The sequence below is a fragment of the Rhynchophorus ferrugineus genome, unplaced genomic scaffold (genome assembly GCF_030347505.1).
Source record: "Rhynchophorus ferrugineus isolate W39M unplaced genomic scaffold, kcgeb_rfMv2 rfM2, whole genome shotgun sequence".
Taxonomy (NCBI): Eukaryota; Metazoa; Arthropoda; class Insecta; order Coleoptera; family Curculionidae; genus Rhynchophorus; species Rhynchophorus ferrugineus.
The window spans coordinates 86,888,632-86,914,281 of NW_027472581.1; the positions used below are offsets into that span (position 1 = coordinate 86,888,632).

The window sequence follows — 25,650 nt, forward strand, 5'->3', positions numbered from 1 at the left end:
ATCCTAAAATACAGACGCCATAAGCTTGCCAGTCGACTGTTGCGTTTTCCCAAGCTGTGGAGCGGGTTCATCGTATGCAATCCACTCGGATGACTGTCGATTGGACTTCGGAGTGAAATGATGGAGCCATGTTTCATCCATTGTTACATATCGGTGCAAACACTCGGGTTTATTATGCTTGATCATCTTCATACAGCGCTCCGAATCATCAACTCGTCGTTGTTTTTGGTCAAAAGTGAATTTGCGCGGCACCCACTTTGCACAGAGCTTTCTCACACCCAAATATTGGTGAATGATATGATGTTCACGTTCAGTTGATATCTTTACAGTGTCTACTATTTCATTCAGTTTCCATTTACGGTCATTCAAAATCAATTTGTTGATTTTTCGTTCACCGTCTTCGTTCTCATTTCACCACGTCTAAACTTAGCATACTAATCCTTGATGGTCGGTTATCCTGGGACAGTGTCCGGAAACTCAGCATCGAGCCAAGTTTTGCTTCAACTGTATTTTTTTCCTTCACAAAGCAATATTTTATCAACACGCGAAGTTCCTTTTTATCCATTTGTTTCACAATAACACAAGTTGCAGGCCGGGGACTTTTCAATTGACCTGTTATTTTTATGATTTTAATTTGGAAGTGCCCACTCCCAACTATCTGATTAAGCACTGCATAAGTAATTATATTCATTCCTGACACTTGCAACTATATTCGACGAACACCTGACATACACCCTATTGATTATTAAGGTATTGAACAACCATTGGCTTTTAAAATAGCTAGAATTCTTCGCGGAACGGATTCGTAAAGTGTCCGAATAGTTTCCAACAAAATATTGTTTCAATTTTATACCCAAACAACCCCCAATTGTCTCAACGATAGTGAAGATGTGAATTCTACTTCTCACGCTCTGTAAACATTCAATTATGCAGAGGTCTGGCGATTGTGATGGCTGGGGAAGACGTTTGATGCAGAAGTAATATAAATACTGTAGAAATATTTCAGAATTCTTAAGAATTATCATAAATGCACTTAGTTAACACAATAATATAACACAAATCAATAACGATAATGGACTAGTTTTTACGAGAACATACAACTGAAGGATGTCTAGTTGCAATAAAAGTTCGTACAAAAGAAATATCCAAACGACTTCCTTATGTTGCTTAAGAATTCGCTCACGTGGCGTCCGAGACAAGGCAGTTTGCAAACTACCTGACGAATTTGCAGGTTCAACTTTGAGCAAAGTGCAATAAAAATAGAAATACTTCGGTCGGTCCGCTATCGGAATATTGATTACGTCTGTCGCCATTCAAAACGCATTTCGAATGTTTGTTCATCATATTCAGGTGATAAATATTGGCTCCAATCTTCAAGTATTTACGAGACATTTTCATGTTTAATAAAAATATTAGAACTGGCAATTAATTCATATCATTTAACTAAATACTTGTTCATTAATTTTGACTTGAAATAAAAAATATAAAGGTTTTCGCATTGGAAGCTCTTAGGTTCCATAAACCGCATTGCCTCGACGTTGATGTGATGATGAAGTCTCTGTACATGACTCTAGGCAAATTTTCTTATGACCTTTTGCAGAAGAAGAAAAGTCTTAATGGAGATCATTATTTCTAAAGTATCACTGTGCGTCAACAGGACTTCTCAATACTTTGTTTCAAAACCGCAGCTTCTCTATTTGCTTCTTTGTGCCTGTAATGTAATTCCCAACTATTTTACTGTATTAGCTATATGATAACAGGGATGTGTTGTTTTTTATCCCTGGAACTGATTTGGGTACATTATATTTAATTCAGTATGTATCGCTACTGTTTTGTCTAAATGTTAATTTTGTTTACGGCCTCTTGTTAACGTATCGCGTTTTTTTCATGATCCCTTCTGTTACTATCAGCCAAAGTATATATAGTCTATTCAAAGTTTTTTGGTACGTACGTCATCAAGATGTTTAATGTATTGCCTGCCGCAATTTGTCAATTCGTTTCAGAATCAGCCAATGTTTTCCTTCTCATTTTATTCTAGTTAAAAGGAGACACAATGCTGTCTGATTAGTTTGAAAGTGTAAACGAATGAGCCTGTCGATGTCGTCCTGTTGTCAGAGGTATGCAAAATTCTTGAAAGCAGTAGTGATAATAGGTTATGATTCTAACCTATAAACTATTGTGGCTGTATAATTAACTGCAGTTTTTAGATGTACTATAATGCTAAAATAATTTATATTTTATTTAGATTAGAACTTTGTTGTATGTCAAAACCAAACTGAACTAAAACTCAGCGTTGATGCGGCAACATTGCGACGTTTTGATGTCACAAATTTATATGACGTATGTATAAAATAACTTTGAATAAACTATAGTGTGTTATATCCGAATTCGGTAACACTGATATACATCCGGAAAAGTCTCGTTTTCAACGAACAACCCTGCGTATTCCTGCCTTTATTTCTTCCGATTATGTTCTATCTGAAGATATAAATCCTAAATATAGAGCGATGTCGGCTACTTAAAAATGTAGTCATATTTCATTGTTAGAAAAAATCAGTTTAACTATTGTAATATAAAGCAACAACATCTAATATATTACTAACAATGTAACAATATGTCAATATAGTGCTTTTGGTTCATAATTTTTTAAATTTTAGATAGATGGAGCATATAAGAAATTAAAATACTATGTAATGTATTAGTTAATTGTACCTACAAGTTACTGCTGAGCAATTAAATATTAAAATCTATATGGATCTATATAATTCAGTTATGGGGATGTTCGGCGAGAAGTAATATCAACATAATACAATTATTTCAGAATAAAGTCCTGAGAGCTGTTTTAAATGCATCCAGAGAACTACTATACTAACAATTACAACTATCATAGATGAAATTACGAGATTTGAATAATACTAAAAAGTAAACTTTTATTTTATTTTATTAAAAACTACGTAAAGGCTGATGAGTCTTCCTGGTTAAGAACTATTTCAGTAATTTCAGTGCAGTAATAATACTCAGCACTTCAGTAGAATTTGTATTATTTTTGTTTATTTAATATATTTTTTTTCTAGAATTGAGAAAATGTTGCTTTTTATTATGTCATTTATATTTTAAGCTATTGAGTTAGAAAATATTCGAAAATTCCAGATTTCGAAAATTCCATTGTTATCGTATAAAAAAAACTCTAAAAGTTATGAATTTAAAACAATAAAAGGTTAAATATTATTTCTACATTTATATGCTTTATTTTCTATTTTAAAAATTTCCTATATTCATATTTTTCATACAAAATATGCAGTGAGAAAAAATTGATCAGTCCTCGTACATTACTTTCGTCGACATTTTAAACCAATCATCCGATGTTCCATCAAATCCAATACATTAAGGGAAACTTTCGCATTCAAAATTAAGGCCGATAACACATAAAAACCAGATGCCACGCAATAATGTTTTCCACGAAGCAAACTTCAAAGGAAATCAATATTAATGTTTTCCTATTGTATTTCGATTTCGAAAGGAATAGGTAAGAAGAGGCGATTGTGTCCGTAATTTTTCACCTGGGACTACGGCATTCCTCTCTATTGACAACAGAAGGAGGAAGCGGAGACAAGGCGTCTTTTAACAGTATTGGGTTTAGTGCTGTCGTTAAATATTTTTCGAAATTGCGATTCGTATTCGTAAATTGCGATGGTATTGCCAGTGGAAGTTTAATATCATTTGGAATGCTTATCGAGCAAGCGAAAATGAAGAATAATGAAATTTTTATTAATTGTTCATTGGTAACTGATACATATACCTTTGAAGGGCAAAAGCTTCAATTAATTTCTTATTGAATTAAAGCAATTTATTTCTCGTTTGATTCATACATATGTTACCCAATAAAACAGCCAATCTTCTTTCAAATGAATAATGTCAGTACTTCGCAATGTTGCCGCATCTACTTAAAATTTTGATATAGGCCGTTTGTCTGTTTATAACCTCTAATTATTATCACTAATATTTTAAATAATACCAAACCAAATGGAATAACTAGTATAAAATGAGAAGGAAAAATCTGCTCCAGCTTTAAAACGATTTTTAAATTTCTGTAAATTGCATATGGCAATATATTCGACGTCATCTATGACGTATATTGGTTGTTTTACTACTGAGTGATATTTTTTCAAACTCTCGTCAGTTTTCTTGATTCGGCAGGATTTTTTCCCCATTCTGAAGTCCTTCTCTGGTACGTTCATCCCAGGTCTTGCTGTCTTGTGCTCTTTATGTGCTGTAAGTGTCCCCCACCAAAATAAGTTATCTACTTTCTATGTACTTTTTCACTGATTGAGATCATTTCTTATTTCCTTTATTTCTCATCTTGTTCATCTCTGTTGAGAGGTATCTGAGGCATACTCTTGATAATACCCATGTATCTCAACCGATAGGTAATTATTTAATTTATTTTTTTTATAGTTCATCAACTGTTATATAAGTTATTGCTTAAATATCTGTATTTCATTTTCAATTAGTTAGTAATGAACATGTATCAATAAGTTTAAGTAGTGTGTACCATTGGTAGGAGTGTCATATTGTTTGGTTTTAGTCGGCTTTTCAGAAAGTATATCCAATTTGCATTCATTCAATCCAAACAATCAACTAATTTACTTACATCAATAAATATTTTCAATGTGGTAGTTTTTTTTTATATATTTTAAAGTCTCCTTTTACCAACTATGGATTTATTCTTGGACAATCACAAATATTAAACAATCACAAACAAAAATTTACGACCATGCCCCAGCAGGATTCGAACCCGCGGCTATCGCAACAGTAGGAGGACCGTCCTGTTGCCTTTACCACTGCGCCACCAAGCCGGCGGTAGTTGTTTTGAAATCAACCATACAAATATTAAAGTAAATAATAGTAGAAACTATAATTATTTATCTACTAAGTCAATAGAACATTTCAGTATAAACAATCAGGTCAAGCATATACGTCTAAAACACTTTAATTACTTGTTAACATCATAGTATTTGTAGCAGTTTTAAAATATTTATTTAACAATTGTGTAAATATTATATCTGTAGCTACGCATTATTATTTATCATGGCGTAGTTCAGTTATTTTGTTTCATTTAGTTGTGTAGTTTTTGTTTCAGTATGTTTCGTTTTATTTTTTATAGTAGTATATAATTCAGCACTAGTAGACCCATTAACAGTGCTTTGTTTTACTTGAAAATTGGAATTAAGATGAATTGAATCGGCATGATAAAAGCATTATATTACCTTTATGATTTTTGTAGTGAAAGAAACAAAAGAACCCAGATAGTCAGATATTATAAAATCATATTGAATATAGATTACAAAACTTGACAATAAAATGATAAACATGGTAGATCACTAGCAATATTTATAAATAACATTGTGATTTATTTAATTTTGGCATTATGAAATTATACTAAAATGCTAACCATATTAAAGTATTATGTCGAACGAATAAATGTAAAGTTATTAATTAAGTCTACAGTGGATATAATAGCAGAAACAAGCATAGAGTTCTAGCTCAAAATTGGGTTTGAAATTTTCTTAAATAGTAAGAATAAGAAGTTAAAATAAAATATATATTTATACTTTATATCACTATTATTTATGATATAAATAATAGTAATGTAGTGACCTTGAGGCATGTCGAATTTTACACCGTGGAATAACGGTGAACAAAGTACCCAGAAATATAATCCCAGATGTTGAACACGGGCGGGATGTCAGCAGCGACAACTAGAACATGATAACGAATAGCTGGCAACCCCGAGACGTTTTTCTGATATGTTATTGAAGGGTATTTCGATCATTCAGTAACCGACCATCGTTTGGTTTAGACGTGCCACCATCGACCGCCCAAGCCTCGTCTCCAGGTAACTCCGGCGCCATCCATTTTATCTATTTTGTATCATTCATATCATTTATCCCATAGTAAATAAAAAGCATGAAAGTTGATTGGCTATTTACTTACCTGAGCACCTCTTTTACAGCGACATTGGGCATTTTCATTACCACTGAGTGGGACAAATGTATCCTGCATGGTGTAAGTATAATCCTGATAAAGTTGTGGGGCAGTGTGGGATTGCTCCGGACCTAAAATATAGGTATAATGTGAAACCATTTTTCATCAAATATTTTTGTGTCAAAAAAATAACTTTTAATAGAATAACAGACAACAGAAGATTCTTGGTTTCAGCATTTAGTAGTGGCTACTCTGAGTGACGCCCTGTGGGCATTCGGTAAACTTCGGTAGTTTCCGCTTCATTTGTGTTATTCACAGTTTATCGTTATTTTATGTATATTATTATTATTATTACCTCAGCTTGTTAATTAATTCTTCGTTATATAAGTAAAGTTAAGAAGTTGTTGATTCAGAAATACTGTTTGCATTGTTTTAATTCACTTATTTTATATATAGAGATGTTATATTCTAATTTGTTCTAACACCGTTCAGATTTTAATTTTATTTAGTAGGCAATAATTTATTCAATCAGGTTATTACCTATTTTATTGTTTATTTTAATTTTGGATTTAATTTGATATTTAATTCATTATATTTTAAGTTCAATTGAAGATGTGAAAATAAAAGTTCAGGTTATTATATATAACACTCGATGTGCTTTGTGTGAGTGCGAAAATTTAATAAAAAACATTGTTCTATTTTCTTTTTATCTTAATATTTTGAGATTAAATATTTTTATAAAAGTACTTATTATTATAGCTAATATATTATAGAGGATGATATTTGTACCAATAAACATTTGTACTATGAAACTGACAATTTGAACATAAACTTAATTAAGATATTTCGGATTTTTAAATCAATAAAATATGTTCTATATATATTATATTCTTGCGATATATAATTTGGATGCACTGGTAAGGTAGCAAAATAAAATTTTAGTACGTATATCAGGCATTCCTATGAGTAAACTCTTGTGAACTTGTTTTTCTTAAGAAAGCACTAACAAATTATTAGAGCTACAGAAAATTTATAAATTGTGTTAAGACGTGAACATATATAGTATATTTCTTAGAATATATAGGCTTGATTGGTATCATATCTAAGTTAAGAATATTCTAAACCTTTCACTACGAACTTATATAGACCAAAATAAAATATTTATATAAAACGATGTATCTAGATCCTTTCCGAGTCCAAACAAAACAATTTTCGGGGTTTCCAAAACGAGAAAATCCTTACTAGACATTTAAATAAACTGAACCAAAGTGAAAAACGTATTAAGCGACATCAGAATGGTTGAAAACCCAATTTTCGAGGTCTCACAGGGCCGAGATACGTCGATTTCCGGATTTTTAAAGTTTGGAAAACCGTTTCGGATCTTTAACCAAAGAAAACTTTTTATGCATAACGAGTTTTGGCGGTTTTATGTTCAATTATTTTCTATTTTAAGTCCGATGAAATGGTTCATTTTAAGTGGTTTACGTAATCAGTGTTTCAGAAAATAAAGTTTTAAAATTTTAAATTAAAATTAAAATTTAAAGTTCAAATAATTTTTGTATTTTTTATGAAAAGTATTCTTTTAGTTATAAGTACAAGTATAAATGCTTTCTACTCTTATAGTATTTTTAATATAAATACTTTAGAGTATTTTTTAGAATTAATTTAGTTTTTTTTAGGGTTAATTATTATTGATATATTAATGATGCGAACAAGCTGGAATAAGAAACTGCCCAAAGTTTAATTCATATTATATAAAATATGCTTTATGAAATAAGAAAAAAAATCACAAGAGATCATGTCAGGCGAATAAGCAATTTTATGGTGGGTCGTCGATTAATTTTCTCGATTTTTTTGTACATATATTACTACAGTTGGAACTAGTCATCAGTCAAGAGTCAACATTTAAAATGAAAGGAAAGAACTGGATTTGAAGTATAAAAAAAAACGATTTGGTGAGTCGAAGAAAATCTTAATCATACTTGCATAATAAGTTGATATTGCATAAATAAATTCTAAGATCGTTAAGGAGCTATGGAATCCAGTTCTGGGGATTTTCTGCAAAAAATAATATAAATAAAATACAAAGTAATTTTATTTGTAATACAAAACTCAAGACAGATTTTTTTAATTAAATATTCCGTTGTAGAATCGTTGCAGAATAAACGTTCTATACATCTTAAATGATACATTTAATATATTTTGTGACGATATTGTTAATGCAATTAAGAAAAAACAACTAGGAATACAATTATCATTTGGATAAATGAGGGTTTTACTAAAAATTAACCAAACAATTCAACCGTAGAAATAAAACTGCAAGAACGATTAGCATAGACAGTAAATATAAAGTTTCCGGACCGTGGGTACTAATTTCCAGATCATCATTAACTGGTCCGCTTTTCCACTGCGCTCTTTATATAACATCACACAATTTGGAAAGGTATTTTGTTTAATCCGTTTGCCTCTATTAAAACATCGAGTATTTCAGTGGAATCATTACTTTTTTTTGGATTTTTTGTCAGATATTAATCTATTAAATTTAGGCAATTATTTAGTTGAAGTATTAGGAATAATAGCGTTAAAATACCTAGTAATAGAAACTATTATTAATATTTTCTGTTATATATAATAACGATTTGTATTTAGAAGTTTTTGTTAACACTTTTAAAATCTGACCAAGGCTTAATATGCCTTGGCCATGCCTAATATTAAAACAAAATGCACTCACTTTTATATCATGAGTTATCTCCATAATAACAGAAAAATAATAGAAAATATGTATATCCAAAATGTCCATTTTATACGCTGACACTGATAACATGTATAAATATACGTAGTGTTTTAAGCGATCTTTCAGATATTAAGTGGATTAAATATCATGAATATTTTGTTCGTAAAATACGTTTCGTGTTTTTTTTTTGTAAAATTTGGTGAGTTCAAATTTTACTAAGATTCAACACTTTTACATTTCCATACTAAAAATTATGTGTATTCAATTCATTTATTTATAGTTTCCATTGAGATGTTGATTTCCATAATGTAATTTAACAATTTTTGCAAGTATTATATCCGATGTTTTTTTCAGAGATACATTACATTTTTGATAAAAAACTTTATCTATGATTTTTCCAATAATATTATATATTTCATATAACGTTGCATAACAATACAAAGTAGGATATTGCAAATGAAAAAGCACAAGTCACAAAGATTTAAAATATGCGAAATTAAAAATATACCATTATTCTACTAACATTTCACCAGTCGGCTTATTTGAAACGCTAACACGTTTTTTCTGGCAGTTGTTAACTAATTTCTGATATTCCAATACAGTTATACGTCAATTATCGTCTATACATTCAATTTCCTGTAAATATTGGAAATACCCAATTTATGCTGTGTTGAATAGACTAATAGAATTTTCTAATAAAAACTTAGAAAAGTGTGAGAATAAATTAATAATTTTCATTAATCGATTAAATTATAAAATTAAATTAACTACAATTATACTAAAAACATATAAATAAAGTACCTGGAAAACCTCTAGGGCCTTGTGGACCTGGGGGACCTGGAGGCCCTACGGGACCTGGTGGACCCGATGCAAAACTTGACAATTTGACGGCAGTATTTAGAGCTGAAACCTAGAAAGATATGGCATTAACATTAATAAGTAAAAAAAGTAAGGAAAATTGATATATATTTAGAAAATTAAATATATAACGTGCTAACGTAAATTACAATGGGAATTATTATATATATATATATATTGTTTTGAAACTGCTGTATTATGTCCAAATTGCTCTTCTTGGCGGAATTAAATATACGATATAAATATATTTTAATACCGATTAACTATTAAAATAATCTGGCACAAATATTTTTCAGTACTGTTTGATGTTCGATCTATTCGTACTTTAATTTCTTTCATACTTACTGTAATTAAAATATAATATTATATAAAAATTGCTCGTTATTATGCATCTTTGTTTCCTCTTCACAACTTTTAATTTCAAATAATTCTAATTTCATCATCTTGAATAGATTGAGGAGTTTAAAACCAAATATAATAGAAGAGACTATTTTGATTAGTGTTATATATACCGGAAATGGATTAACTTAAAAATGATATAAAAAGGATAGAAAAGAGGAAAAATATAAGGATATAAATAACTCATATGAGTTTTATTTCAAAATTCCATAGGTTGATAGCAGTAGTGTTATTCAAGAAGAATTCATTCAATGCAGGTCACTAATAAAATCCTTCTTAAGAAAATTAATATGAACTAAAATTTAAAGGCATATTTTAGCTTAATTTTTGAATTCAAGAATATATATTCTACATATATTATGTTTTTCAAACATACATGTAATTTACAAGAGCTGACAAAAATCAAATTATAGTACATATGCTAGGTGTCCTGAGGACTAGACTTTTGATAAATAAGTATAAGTTTTTTTTAAACATACTTTAGAGTCTCTTTTTTACCAACAAGGGTTTCTGGACTGGACCTACTGTTCCTCGGCATTAAGCCTACAGAGTGGCGAGTTATGTGGTGATCATCCCAGAAGACATCCGGTCTTACTCAGCGTGGTTACTGGCGTGACTGAGATCATTTTCCTTGTCAGATTTTACACTCTTGCCTAGAACAATAAATTTACGACCATGCCCCAGCAGGATTCTAACCCGCGACTATCGCACCAGCAATCAGACCGTCCTGTCGCGTTTAAAACTGCACCAAAGAAGCCAGCTGTTAAAATAAGTGTCAGTGGACTTCATCCACTAAACAGGCAAACAACTGGGTAATACCGAAAGTTTAGATATATTTGAGTTATTAGGAATATTATTTAGACTGTTAATGCAATACGGAAATGAAATAAAATACAATTGAGCTAAGTTAATTAAATTAGAGATATTACCTTAAAAATATTTTTTTATAGTAAAATTTCAATATTTATTTGACGTAAGGTAATCATTACAGACATGCATAGATAACCAAATAGTTGTTTTATAGCGTTACCTTTTCCTGCAGCGCCTTCAGCTTCTCGTTCAATCTAACCATGCTATCGCAGTTGGCGTAGCAGCGATTCGAATGTCCTGCCATCGTCCTGCCGAGCGCCTCTCCCCGGTTATCTTCATTTCCCTGAGTTATTCGCCTTTCCCGTGGCTCGCAAGTCCTGTTGTCAGGCCGCAGGATATATCCCTCCTCGCAGGAACAGCGATAACCGCCTATTTCGTTTATACACCTGTGTTCACAGTCGCCGTTACGGTCTAAACATTCATCTACGTCTGCAAGAAAGACGAATCGGTTTTAAGATCAGTGCTGCAACGAGATGCTATATACGATTTTTTGTTGGCATAAATTGTGTAACATAATTGCTTTATTAATATTTTTGTATATTAACCAAACCTAATCGAACCCAAACAGTTATATTAATTTAGATGAAACAGATTTAGATTAAAATAGTATGGCAAATAGATACATAGGTTTAGTTAGGTATTAAGCAAAATTGTGTGTATATAGTAGAATATAAAATACGTGTAGTAGATAGGTTCTTATTTATTTTTCGAAGTCGGTTAATTTTTTTTTGTTAAAATATTTTATCTTTCTCTTTTTAGTGTTAGATATTTACTCAGTAAATTACGCGGATATTTTATAAAGTATTACTATGGGTACGCTAAGTAAAGGTGCAGCCCGTGTGAGGAAAAATAGGGATAAAGAAACAATTATCGAAAATAAGGAGTGCTTCAAGCTCCGGGATCCGCTACCTAGCCTAGGTGATTTGACAAATGTTCTAACTAAACTAGAACAACAAAACATTTTTCGCTTTGGTTGAGAGCTAAACGCTTTAACAATTACACCATAGATGTAATTGTCTATAATATTTCTACCAGATTCTATATTCTATAGTTAATGCTTAAAAAGCAAACTGAATAGTTTTTTCACTGAACGACTTTTGATTTTCCGTTACGCCAGTTCATCAATAACATTATACACAAATATCTGATTATTTTAGATAAAAAATATGTGAAAACTTTGTACGTGCCTTTGAAATTTTAGAGTTTCCCTCGATTACCCCCTTCCCCCCAGCAGATCCTGACTTGTTTCCAATGGGACCACCTCGGAGGTGTACTCTTTCAAATAAAAAAAGAATTTTGAAGATCCATAATTGACGGAGAACATACATTAAAAAAAATATACAGACGAACATAGAACCTCCTCCTTTTTCGAAGTCGGTTAAAAAGAACAAAACAATGTAATTTTAGATTCACTGAAAAGAAAGGGTCTTTACTTCAAAACATATAATCTTATTTATGTTAGAAAAATGTTGTCACATAGTGTAATCAGATGGAAGTGACACAAACCACATGAATTTGTATAGTGTATGTGTTTACTCTTAACCTTTAGCTCAAGTATTCTAATTTAATTTTAATTTTGAACATACATACTGATGTCTTTATTCCAAACTCGTGTTACTTACATTTTGATGCATAAATTTTATAAATTAAGATTGAGCTAAGCACATCTAACATAAAATGTAATACAAATATGCATAAATTATTTTTGAAGAATATTAAAAAATCATATGACCTTTTCTCCAAGCCATTATCTTTTGTTTTGCAAAATAAAATAAAAAGAGAGTTCGTTAATTTCACACATAATGTTGTATTCAATTAATTTATTTTACAAAATAATTAATATCATAAGCCATGTTCAGGTTTACTAGTTACAAATAAAGCAACTGACAGAAAAATATCGTTGATAGATTTTATGCGCTTCTTTCTAGTGATAAATTGTATACTTCGTACACACGCTGGAGGAATACTGCACAAAATATGCGTTCTATTTATCTTGATTGACTGCTTTTAAACTCGAGTCAATTTAACTTCAATAGCGAATCTAATTATCCGATATCGTTGATCGAAAATATGGTTTGCATATTTTCATTGCCAATCCCGGGTCTCAGGCCAGGATTTTGGAAGATTGCCATTTCCGTTTTTGGCATTCGTGTTTTCTTGGCGCTGTTTTTTCTTGTTCCTCCTTCACTTTAGGAACTGGGGAGGTCAAACAAACTTCAAGCGTGATTTAGTCTATTTGTTCTATTTTTAACTTTAAAGTAACAGTTTAAGTTAACCTGTTAATCACTGTTAAGTTAGGAGGTTTAAAAAGAGTTTCAAAATAATTAATTAGGTTCAGAAAAAATATATAATATTAAACTAAGACTATTTGTAGTTATGGATTGATGACTTTTCTTGTTCCTATGGTTTCGAGAGAGCCTAAAAATTATATAGGCAACTACTATTTCTTCTTGACTATGACCCTAAAAGCATGATTATTGAAGGAAAGAATGGAATAGTGTAATATTTAAAACTTCCATGAGATATTCTACATTCTGACAATATACCAGTGTCTATTCAACTTCAAATATAGATGTTGGAAGTTGAATATGAAGCGTGAGTGCTTAACAAGTCTTGCAAGAAAAATCTTCGCACCCCACATTTTTTTTATTTTGCTCTGCTTTGGAATGCATGCATTGACAATTCACAATTTAAAGATGTAAAGACTGTGACCATTTACCATTTTCTTTAACACAAATATTGTATATTGCAGAAATTAGAGCTTTATCTTTATCATATTTATTTTTCCAAACATACCATGATAAAACACAACTGTTACTGAAGATATGCCGTATTTAATGAAATGAACGAAAATCTACCTATGTAGCATTAATTCTGCGTAGAAGAACATTTCCACCAATGAATATTAATAATTGTGTAAAAACTATATCAAATGAATTAGCTGAGTTATCATTAGATTACGGGGTAACGAGGCTTATTAGCAAAATTTAGAGTTTAGTGTAATGAAAACTTTGGTTTTGGACGTAATTTCGCCAATCTTACTCAGTTACTATGAGGACTATAAATGAGAATACACCGTCACATCTTGTAAACTCCATGAGAAATTACCTGGAAATGTTCGTCATAAAAATTAGAATAATAACAGTTCAATTGAAAAGTCCCCGGCTTACTATAGTAAAGCACTTTTTTTTGTCAAAATTAGTTTATATTATTCAACATTATAGCGACCCTCCAACTTTTCGATACCATTTTCGTAGTACGATTTGTCCTTTGCTCCAAAATAGGCCTCAGATTCGGCGATCACCTCTTCATTCGACGAAAATTTCTTTCCAGCGAGCATTATTTCGAGATCTGAGAACAGGAAATAGTCGCTGGGGGCTAGATCTGGAGAATACGGTGGATGAAGAAGCTATTCGAAGCCTAATTCATGGACTTTTGATACGGTGCATTGTCTTGGTAAAGCAGCACTCTCTTTTTCTTTAAATGCGACCGTTTTTGGGCGATTTCGTCCTTCAAACAGTCCAATTACGCTATGTAATAATCGCTGTTGATGGTCCTTCCTTATTCAAGTTAGTCGATGAAAATTATTCCATGCGCATCCCAAAATACAAATGTCATAAACTTGCCAGCCGACTGTTGCGTTTTCCCACGCTTTGGAGCGGGTTCATCCTGTGCAGTCCACTCGGATGACTGTCGATTGGACTTCGGAGTGAAATGATGGAACCATGTTTCATCCATTGTCACATATCGACGCATAAACTCGGCTTTATTATGCTTGATCATCTTCAAATACTACTCCGAATCATCAGCTCATCGTTGTTTTTGGTCAAAAGTGAGCTCGCGCGGCATCCACTTTACACAGAGCTTTCTCATACCCAAATATTCGTAAATGATATGATGTACACGTTCAGTTGATATCTTTAGAGTGTCTGCTATTTTAATCAATTTCAATTTACGGTTATTCAAAATCATTTTGTTATTTTTTTAAACGTTTTCATCGGTAACAACCTCTTTTGGGCGTCCACTGCGTTCACTGTCTTCACCGGTTCTCACTTCATTTCACCACGTCTAAACTTAGCATACCAATCCTTGATGGTTGATTTTCCTGGGGCAGTGTCCGGAAATTCGACATTAAACTAAGTTTTTGCTTCAACTGTATTTTTTTCCTTCAAAAAACAATGTTTTATCAACACGCAAAATTCCTTTTTATCCATTTTTTCATAATAACAAAAGTTGTTTTACTCAAAATGCTATAATTCACAAACTAGTGATTCGACAGCTGCCAAATTAATACACGCATATTTTGAGGGTTAGGGCTAAGTAAGAAACATGTGGATTAAATTCTATTAGCGCCATCTATGTGCCAGGCCGGGGACTTTTCAATTGATCTGTTAGTTTAATAAAAACTCGTTTTGGACCTAATTTTTCGCCAGTCTAAATAAACTTAATCAGGACTATACATGAGAATGCTCCGACACATCTTGCAAACTCCATGAGAAATTACATAGCAGTGTTTGTGATAAAAATTAGACTAAGAATTAATGAGATACCATATTTCCCGCCACCCGCCACATTCGCCAGACATTGCTTCCTCAGACAACTACTTTATCCAGTATTCACTCACAACAGTCACTTCTTAAGAAGTAGCTAAAATTCTTGGGTTCCCTCAAAAGACAATTAATTTTTTAACTAATTACTACCTAAAATAGGAAGAAAAGTTATACCTGACGATGTACAATACTTGGGATAAAATATATTGTACCAATTTTCTTTAATAAAACTTTGAGTTTACAGTTTCAGCTTATTATCACAACCTATATTTGATATGTTTTTGTTTCCAATATGGTTCGTATAATTATTACTGTTAAAACACAATGGTTTATAATTGATGTTATGATGACCCAGTTTTATTACAAGTTATAAAACAGTACGCGTTTATTGCATTGAAATATATAAGACAAATATTGATTTAGGCTTTTTTTTCACTTCATATGGAATTGAAATACCGAGTAAACAATGAAATGAAATTATATTTAAATTTGTTACGTTTCTTTCAATAAAAAACCAATATGTACAGAAAATGTCGACTAGAGCTTTTACTAGTTTAAGATGTTATGCCACGGCTATTTTAAATTCGCCTTAGTTATTTAAAATGGCCGTTCGAGAATATCCTTCGTACGTACCTACAACTAAATGATATCTGGCAGCGATTGAACGATGCAGTATTGGATCCTTGCCATTTTCCTTTCCCTCTTGTTTGTTATTCATTGACATACTTTCTGTGTTGGCGTTTTATTGACATTATCTAGTCGACATACATACATTTTAATGGAGACAACTAAACGTATTTTACGTCGATATTTGAAAGGATTTTTATTAATGAATCAATTACTTTAGTCGTATGTAGAAAAGTTTAGAACTTTGGTGGTAATTCCAGGTATATCTAGTCTATATATATATATATATATATATATATATATATATATATATATATATATATATATATATATATATATATATATATATATATAGACTAGATAGCAGGCCCCAATGCCTAAACATTCCTTATTTTCAATCATTGTTTCTTTATTTATGTTTGTTTATACTTGCTGTACTTTTGCTTGAGCTATCCATTGTGATACTCAATAAAATAACTGCGTAATTAATTGGGTAAATATCCAACACTAAAAAGAGAAAAATAAGATATTTTTACAAAAAAAAAAAAATGAACCGACTTCAAAAAATAAATAACGAACTCACTCAAATGTATAAACTAATCAAACTTAGACATACTTAATACTCGTTGTAATAACTAAATAAAAATCAGTTTGAAGTGGGTGCCTAGCCCTCAAACAATACAAAAAATAATAATATAATTGTATGTCGTAAACACAAAATTAAAAAGGAAGAAAACAAATTTAAATTAAAATAACTGTTTGGGCACGGTACCGACTTCAAATTTTTGGTTCGACTGATCTTACTACTTTTTACCAGTGACCGTTTCAGTTGACTGTTTTCAGTCGTTATGTTTGGTCCGACTGATTTTGTTACTATTTACTATCGATTGTTTCAGTCGCATATTTTTAGTTGCTGTTTTTGGACCTACTAATTTCATTCGACTTCAGTCAAATTTTTCAGTCAATAAAAAATGAAGTGCTGCTAGTATACGGTACAACTCATATATCGAAAAAAATAGTAAACAGAAGAAACAAGGTCTGGATAATAATGCGGTCGAGGTAGCATCTCTCATTTTAATGTTTCCAGGTATATTTTCATTGGTTTTGTATTGATATTGTTGTGTCATTACTTGTGTTCTGGAGGTTTTCCTCGTAGCGCATAAATTATAATCGATAGCGATCCCTTTCGAAGGTTTCATTAGTTTTTAGCAGCTCATAGTATACCACAACAGGCTGATCCAACCAAATACGGAGAGTATTAGCTTGGAACCGTGGTTATTCGGATTTGGCGTTGACGTTGATGCATAACCAGACTGTCCCGATGATTTTTTCGCTTTGTGTTGTCGCAGTGGATCCACGGTTAATCACCAGTAACAAACGATACAAAAAACCTTTCCGATTTTGCCGTTGAAGTAACATTTCAACCAAACGCCTTTCAGTGTATTTTCACTTTCATTCATAAGGCATTAATAAAAAGGATTGGAAGTAGTATATTGTGCTACTTCCAACCATTCTATATATTCTCCTAGGGTTTTATCGATCATCATCGAGTAATGGCTTCAAATTCTCTTCTTCACATATTTTTGTCTACCCAGAACACTTTTTGCCTTCGGTGTCAAAATCACCACTTTTAAATGGCCGAAACCGAAAAGGTATTTATTACAATAAATTTACAAGTAACAAGTTTAAAAGTAACAATAAATTACAACAACCTACAGGTTGCTATAATCCTCACAGACGCCTTTTTCTTCATAATAAAATACACAAATGAAATTTCTCGTAAATGCAATTTACTCGGTAAAAATTAAGACATTTTCAGCGCACTGAAAAACTGTTTTGTTCACACTTCGACGAAATAACATACTGAAATGTACTCGATGCCATTTGATACACTAACACTATCTGTTGTAAATATTTAAAAATTAAATTAAATGCCTAATGTGTATTTAAAAATTATGTTTTTTTATCTATTTTTAAAGTGTTCGTCGTTTTACATACTCTAATATGTTTTTTTAGATGTAATATCACATATTTTTTAAAAAATATGAGAGACAATAACGTTGTCCCTTAGTTTATGAATAACAAGCATTATTTTATATGTTCGCAAGCTGAATAGATGCACCGAAAACAGACCGTTGCTTTATTGTACAAACGCTGTACAACATTCTTTTGCTCCAACAAAAATAACGTAGAAACGTAATGATAAAATATGTTTTAATTAAAACGGACTTTTTAATTAAAGCTTAAAACCAGATTATTTACGAGTACACTTTGCAAAACATTTCTTGCATTATTGACTTTGTCAAATGTATGCTTGCGCCTACAGAAACATTTTCGAACTAAAAAATGTATTTAGTGACAAATATGGACATGCATTTAATAGATTAAAAGGAATTTTCGTTTTTAAATTAACACAAAATGATCCAGTTTTTCATTACATTATTTATATGGCATATAGTAACAGGATAGCGTGTTGTAATATTGGATGTATATTAGGTCAGTTAACATTAAACATTTTTAGTCGTAAAATATCCGCTTGTAAATAGTCCTATAATTTTATTTCAGTTCCAGTAAATAAATTTCATAGGATAATCAATATATTAAAAAAACAGCTGTTCTTATAATGCTTTCAATATTCTTATTATTCTACAGTCAGGGCAATATGTTGGTTTAGTAATGAAGTGTGTTTTATTTCTGCATTAGTATTAATATAAATGTTAGAAATACATTTATGTAGTGGGCTTTTTACTGAGTGTTTTTTTTTGGATCGATTCAAGATTCTAGAGTTTTTTGTGTATGTTCGAGCTAAACTAACAGGTCAATTGAAAAATACCCTCAAGCACTAGCACTAACCCTCAAAAGATGCGTGTATGAGTTTGATAGCTGTCGGAAAATTAGTTTGTGAATTCTATAATTTTGAGTGAAGCAACTTTTGTTATTGTGAAAAAAATGGATAAAGAAGAATTTCGCGTGTTGATAAAATATTGCTTTTTGAAGGGAAAAAATACAGTTGAAGCAAAAATTTGGCTTATTGCCGAGTTTTCGGACACTGCCCCAGGAAAATCAACCATAAAGGATTGGTTTCCTAAGTTTAGACATGGTGAAATGAGCATCGAACGACCGGACGAAAACATTTAAAAATTCACAAAATGATTTTGAATGACCGTAAATTGAAATTGAATGAAATAGCAGACACTCTAAAGACATCAACTGAACGTGTACATCATATCATTCACGAATATTTGGGTATGAGAAAACTCTGTGCAAACTGGGTGCCGTGCGAGCTCACTTTTGACCAAAAACAACGATGAGTTGATGATTCGGAGCATTTGAAGATGATCAAGAGTAATATAGTCGAGTTTTTACGTCGATATGTAATAATGGATGAAACATGTCTCCATCATATCACTCCGAAGTCCAATCGACAGTCGTGGGAAAACGCAACAGTCGACTGGCAAGGTTATGGCGTCTGTATTTTGGGATGTTCATGGAATAATTTTCATTGACTACCTTGAAAAAGGATGGACCATCAACAGCGACTATTACATAGCGTTGTTGGACCGTTTGAAGGGCGACATCGCCGAGAAACGGCCGCATTTGAAGAAAAAGGAAGTGCTGCTTCACCAAGATAATGCACCGGATCATAAGTCAGTAAAAACGAAGACAAAAATCCATGAATTGGGCTTCGAATTGCTTCCACATCCACCGTATTCTCCATATCTGCCCCCCCCCCCCAGCGACTATTTTCTGTTCTCAGATATCAGAAGAATGCTGGCTGGGAAGAAATTTTCGTCGAATAAATAGGTGATCGGCGACACTGAGGCCTATTTTAAAGCAAAGGACAAATCGTACTACAAAAATGGTATCGAAAAGTTGGAGGGTTGAAAAGTTGGTTGGGCTTTAATCAGTGTATCGCCCTTGAAAGGAATTATGTTGAATAAAAAAACTAATTTTGCCAAAAACATGTGTTTTACTATGGCAGGCCGGGGACTTCAATTGACTTGTTAAATTGTTTTTACAGGAGAAATCGGCGAGATAAAAAAATCATATATACTCTTAAAAAATGAAATATGTTACTCTGGAATGATGTACACATGACCTATTGTCTGAGTTCTCGTCATTTGCGGGACTATTCTGACGGTTCCCATATCTTGCCTCAATATATGTCGAAATCTTCGACTGAGGTTCAATGAAATGCTGCCGATTATAGGAGGTGGTGAGGTCGATAATAGTGAAAGGACACATCGTGAGGGATTTTTATACCAAAGGATTATATACATCGCATCATCGAACATTTGGTGCAAAATAAATTGGGGAATTACTTAATGACGTATAACGAGGACCTAGGTATAAATCAGAAGCAACAAAACTGAGTGTAGGTTGATATCGATGTTGGTTATCAATTGTTTGATATGGAAGAACAGAAGACATTTCTGCATATTACTGATCCAAGCAAGGGCGTGTCCCATTGATGCGAAAAGTTCATAGTCGGACAGGTCACAACAACAGCTTTCAACACTTCGCTGATCAATATTACAAGGAGACTGATCATTTCACAGATGATTTTTCGATTTTTCATTTCCTCTTATTCAGTTGATTTGGAACCCATCATACCATCTCTGGATTTTCCCCATTGCTCATAGCCAGTCGCTAATAATTATTCTCAAGAACTAAGTGTATATATGGTAATAATCATTACGCATTGTTTTGATGGCTGAGAAAAGACGTTAGGATTTCAGAGGGTTAATTTATTTTTTATGCAGTGTGTACATTTGTCATATATGTCTTATTAGTTTATGGTTAAGGTCGCTGAGCCTATATTGATGCCAAGGAAAGAGATAAAGGATACTTAACCCATTTTAATTTTAAATACGAAAAAAGAAATGGCAAAAATGAAGCCATTAAGTTACCTAATATTTTAATGGAATATTGAGGCCGGTTCTGTGTATGGTTATGCATATATCTGGAGAATGTAGGTCAACGGCGTGTTTGTAATTCCCGGCAAATCGAATGTAAACAAATATCCCAATAAGTTATCGAATGGCGAATGTTTGCAAAAAAATATTCGCCCCTCCGGTGGATCTAATCGTTTTTTTAAGCGGTAAGAAATCGACGTTATTCCGAATATTTGTTGACTGGATGATGTCGATAAAGTGCCGAATAAAACCAAAACTATGCCGACGAATGGCGAACAAAGAAAACGGAAATGGCAAAGTTCCAAAACTGCACCGTCGTCCTCCGACGCCATCCGGGGAATATGCAAACAATATTTTCGATCGACGATATCGAATAATTAGATCCGCATTCTATATCAGAGCGATCGTGATACGGTGCCTGAGTTATTGAGATTTTCTGGATTTATCTCTCGCAGCTACGAACTCGAGTGTACGAGGAGAACTGACTAAAGCAGAACTAATAACCGTGCTTCATAAAATGACAGCGTACAATTAGCCTAGAGAAAGTGTGGGTTTAAAGTGAGTAATTGTTGCTCTATTATGTATAGTAAAACTGCAATTTTTAATTCTGCGCGAATCAGTTTAAGTCAATACAGATACTATTTACGATATTATATAACGATAATACATACATTTTTTGGGGTTCACAAACCGTATCTCATCGGATAGACAATATTGTATGAACATCTGGCATATATACAATGTTTATTTATTAATTAATAAGATACTACTTGAAAAACTGCTGCTGAATGGATAAAGATGATTGTAGATAAAAAAAAACCTAATATCTACAAGACAGTTTGGGTTTGTTAACAAACATTCGACGAGTGACCAGGTGCATAAATAACAGATGTAAAAAAAGTTTATGAAGGTAAAAATGTATGTTCAGCTATATTCCTAGATGTAGCACAAGCCGTCGATAAAGTATGACATGGCTTTCTTGTTCATAAGCTACAGAAAATGATTCAGAAACAACACACTGAACTATTGTAATCTTACATTATAGTTAGAATGTTTAGAATCAAACAAGAGGAACTCTACTCTGAAATAGAAGAAGCTAGAGCAGGTGTACCACATGAAAGTGCATTAGGGCCAATTTTTTAAGTACTCCATACATGTGATATACCATAAATGGAAAATATCACGATATGGATACATTTGATGATGACACTGTAATTCTTACTGTTGGAGGCTATAGAAAAGAAGCCACATAAAAAAATTACAACAGACAAGTGACAATTGGACCCAAACTTGGAAAATAACAATTAACAAACGTAAATCTGTATCTGCAGTTTACGTTCAAGCACACAAGAGGCAAGATCGCACAAGCACCAATAACAATATATAACATAGCATCAACGGTAGGTATCTCTGAATGAATCTTTACGCAGAATTTCGCTGGAAGAAAAGGAAAGAACTGGAGGTAAAATATAGGAAAATGGTATTGAATAATTAGAGGAAAATCACAATTATTAGTATTAATATAATTACAATACACAGTTTTCCAGAACATAAGAAATCTTGAAATGTGTTGTAGGGTGCACCGAGATACTATAGGACTTATTATTTACACCAAAACCTTCAAATATCGACTATCACTCCAGAAATCAAGATATTTGCAAGGGCATATGAAGACAGACTCTATTGTCATATTAATATCGAAGTAAAACAACTCTTGGATAACACCAGAACAGGACACAGACTCAAAAGTATCAAACCATTTGATCTTGTGTAGTGTAGTGATATAATTCAAATACAACAGTATTAACACGTAAACATTGGTACACTAGATAGTAAGATAGGTTCAATGAGTTCTCTTAGATATATACCAATATTTAATGTACTGTAAAGACAGACAGACAAAAGACAGACAGAAAGTGTTAAGCAAGTTACTATATTAGTGTCTACATCTGATGAGCGTATTTAAAGAAAACATTAAAGAAAACATACATTTATTGAAATAGTAATATGCGAAGAAAATTCAAAGAACAAAGAATACAAGTAAAATAAAAAAAAATTTAAGTTAGGTTGAGAAACATCTCCTAAAAAGATACAATAAGAAAGCAAAAGCCAGTAAAAAGTCTATCTGACAGTGGTGGGATGAATAACGAGAACTAATACTATAAAATCGTGGAAAAAATTAGCATGATATCAGATTTGCCGAAATTGATTGGTTGGTAGCATTGGTTTTAGATAAGTGCGCTCTATTTTGTTGATTATCCTTCGTTTTTTAACATCTAACATCTAAGAAGATTTTAGGAGCGATGATATATTGCCTTTTTTCTTTAGAAGTCTAAGGTTTATTTTGAAATAAATGTATCTACAAAAGATTTTCAATTTTATTTCGATAAATTGTGGAAGAAACTATGACGAATTACCCAGGACTTATTCTAAAAGTTAAATGTTAAAAGTTAAAAAAAAGTCTTGAATTAAATATGTAATTTAAGAAAAATTTTAGATTAGTTAAGGGCTTAATACAATTTGATTGACACATTTTTTTTATTAAATGGTGTTAGTTTTCACTAGTTTCATTAAAAGTTTGTTGCCTTATTAAGAGTTTATAGTTGCACTCCTGAAAAAGTAACCAATATTTTACAAATTGGGCTCATGTTAAGGTAATAACTTTTTTGATGTCACTATTAAAGACAAAAGAGATAACCTATTAATCAAAAAATAAAGAGAATCGTAATGAGTCCTGAGGAGAGACACTTCTGTCATGTTAATAATAAAACGAAAAAGAAGTGCAAGACACAGATCCAAGAGGATCAAACCATTTGATTTAGTAGAGCAGTGAAGTGTATTTAACAGAAAATTAGGCAAGGTTAATATGTGACCATTATTACTACAGAGATTAAGTAAGAACCGATGACTTTTTCTAGATAAATACCTAATTTTTAAATTATTATATTATTTTATTATTTTAAAATATCGTAAATAGATATTTGATTCTCAGGTTCCACTTCATAAATATTGATAATTTGCTGGGTGATTGAAACTTCCTAATATCACAATATAAAATTTTGACCCAAATAATTGAAAAAGACTTACCGACACATACAGGTTTGATTCCTTTCTTTTGGTTTTCTGGACTGAATGTATAGCCATCATAGCAAGTGCATATTACTCGCTGTAGATATATGGTGCAGTGTTGCTCGCACAGTCCCATTTTACATGGATCTTCTTGCTTTGATATACATCTGAAAATGAAATATTTTTTATTTGAAGAAGACTTCTTTCCTGAAATAGCCACTCCAAATTTTCAGTTCATTTCTAGTAATTATCATTAAATAAGAAGAATATAACGAAAATGAAAATAAGGAAATATACACGTATATATTATTGTTATTTGTATTAAGAAAACATTCTGCGAAAACACAATTGAGTGCAAACATGTTTCCAGATGAAAAACAAAAGCCTCTTGAACATTCCTGATATGTATTATTTAACTTTCATGTCTATATATATATATATATATATATATATATATATATATATATATATATATATATATATATATATATATTATGCAGCAAACAAATAAATATTGTCTAAAAAGGGTTTAAAAATTCATCTGCGAATTCATAAAATAATAAAAGTTAAAAGAAAAAAGTTAAAAATTAAGTTAAAAATAGCAAAGTTTTCATTGTTTATTTGGGAGTGATAGGGTTTAACATTGGTCTAAAAATCTATGGTCTGTAAGAAAAACACGCTAATATCTTGCATAAAACTTTAGTACATAATCAAAAAATACTTTTATCATCTCGATATATAACGACAGCTTAATGCAACATTTGTAAAACCTTTGGGTAAAGATGGTGACAAATCCACATTTGTCAGAAGTTTAAACAAAGAAGAAGCTTATACAAGAATGAGAAGAAGAAACTAAAACAGGTGTACCACGAGGTAGTGTTTTGGATAGTATCTTTTACCTACTCCGTACATGTGACATGTGATATGTGACACTTGCTGATGAAACTACTATACTTGCTATCGGTTCGTATTGAGTTCACTTTCAACTAAAACTGGTCATATACCAATAAATATGAATAAAACTTATCCCATACAGTACCATCGCCAAGTATTTTGGGTCTTGATGATCATATCAAAAGGAAAAAGACAGAAACTCCAACTAGAAAAATGAATTAACTATTTGGAACAAAATCCAAATTACATAAAAGTTTTATAAGTAACTAGTAAAACCTATGGTAAGTATGGAATTCAGGTATTGTGATGTTCTGCGAGAAGTAGTATTTAAGTATATACAAGTGTTTCAGGATAAAGTTCTGAGAAGCACTGTGGATTCACCCAAATGCTATAGGAACAATTACTTATACCGAGATATTTGAATTCTAATTATCAGAAGGCTGCAACTTTGGATAACACTGACTAGAACTTTGACTAACTGACTAGAGAACGACAGCGTGATTTTTGTAGTGAAGTGTAATAACTGCTAAAAATACTGAAAAATTCTAGTAATTTTTATTTTGTTAGAAACTAAGTAAGTGCCAATGGGTCTTCCTAGATAGGAAACTAGTTTTAACTAGATAGTTTTCATAGAGTCTTGAAATCCACATTTTACAGAACTATCTTTGAATATCTTTTTTGAAACAATAAATGAGCAAAGAGCAAGGGGCATGTGATATAAAAGGGACCATAACGAATGATCAGTGAT

General features: G+C 31.7%; 1 protein-coding gene across 3 annotated transcripts in view; it reads right to left on the reverse strand.

Annotated features, from left to right (window-relative positions):
• LOC143190784 (collagen and calcium-binding EGF domain-containing protein 1) overlaps window positions 1-25,650 on the reverse strand; it is a 54,721-nt gene that overhangs the window by 8,149 nt on the left and 20,922 nt on the right. For all 3 annotated transcript variants that reach the window (XM_076395349.1, XM_076395348.1, XM_076395350.1), the window contains exons 4-7: window positions 24,027-24,175; window positions 11,007-11,275; window positions 9,521-9,629; window positions 5,995-6,116 (exon numbers count right to left, since the gene is read on the reverse strand). In XM_076395349.1, the coding sequence (XP_076251464.1) occupies window positions 5,995-6,116; window positions 9,521-9,629; window positions 11,007-11,275; window positions 24,027-24,175 (649 nt within the window). The remainder of the gene's footprint in view (window positions 1-5,994; window positions 6,117-9,520; window positions 9,630-11,006; window positions 11,276-24,026; window positions 24,176-25,650) is intronic.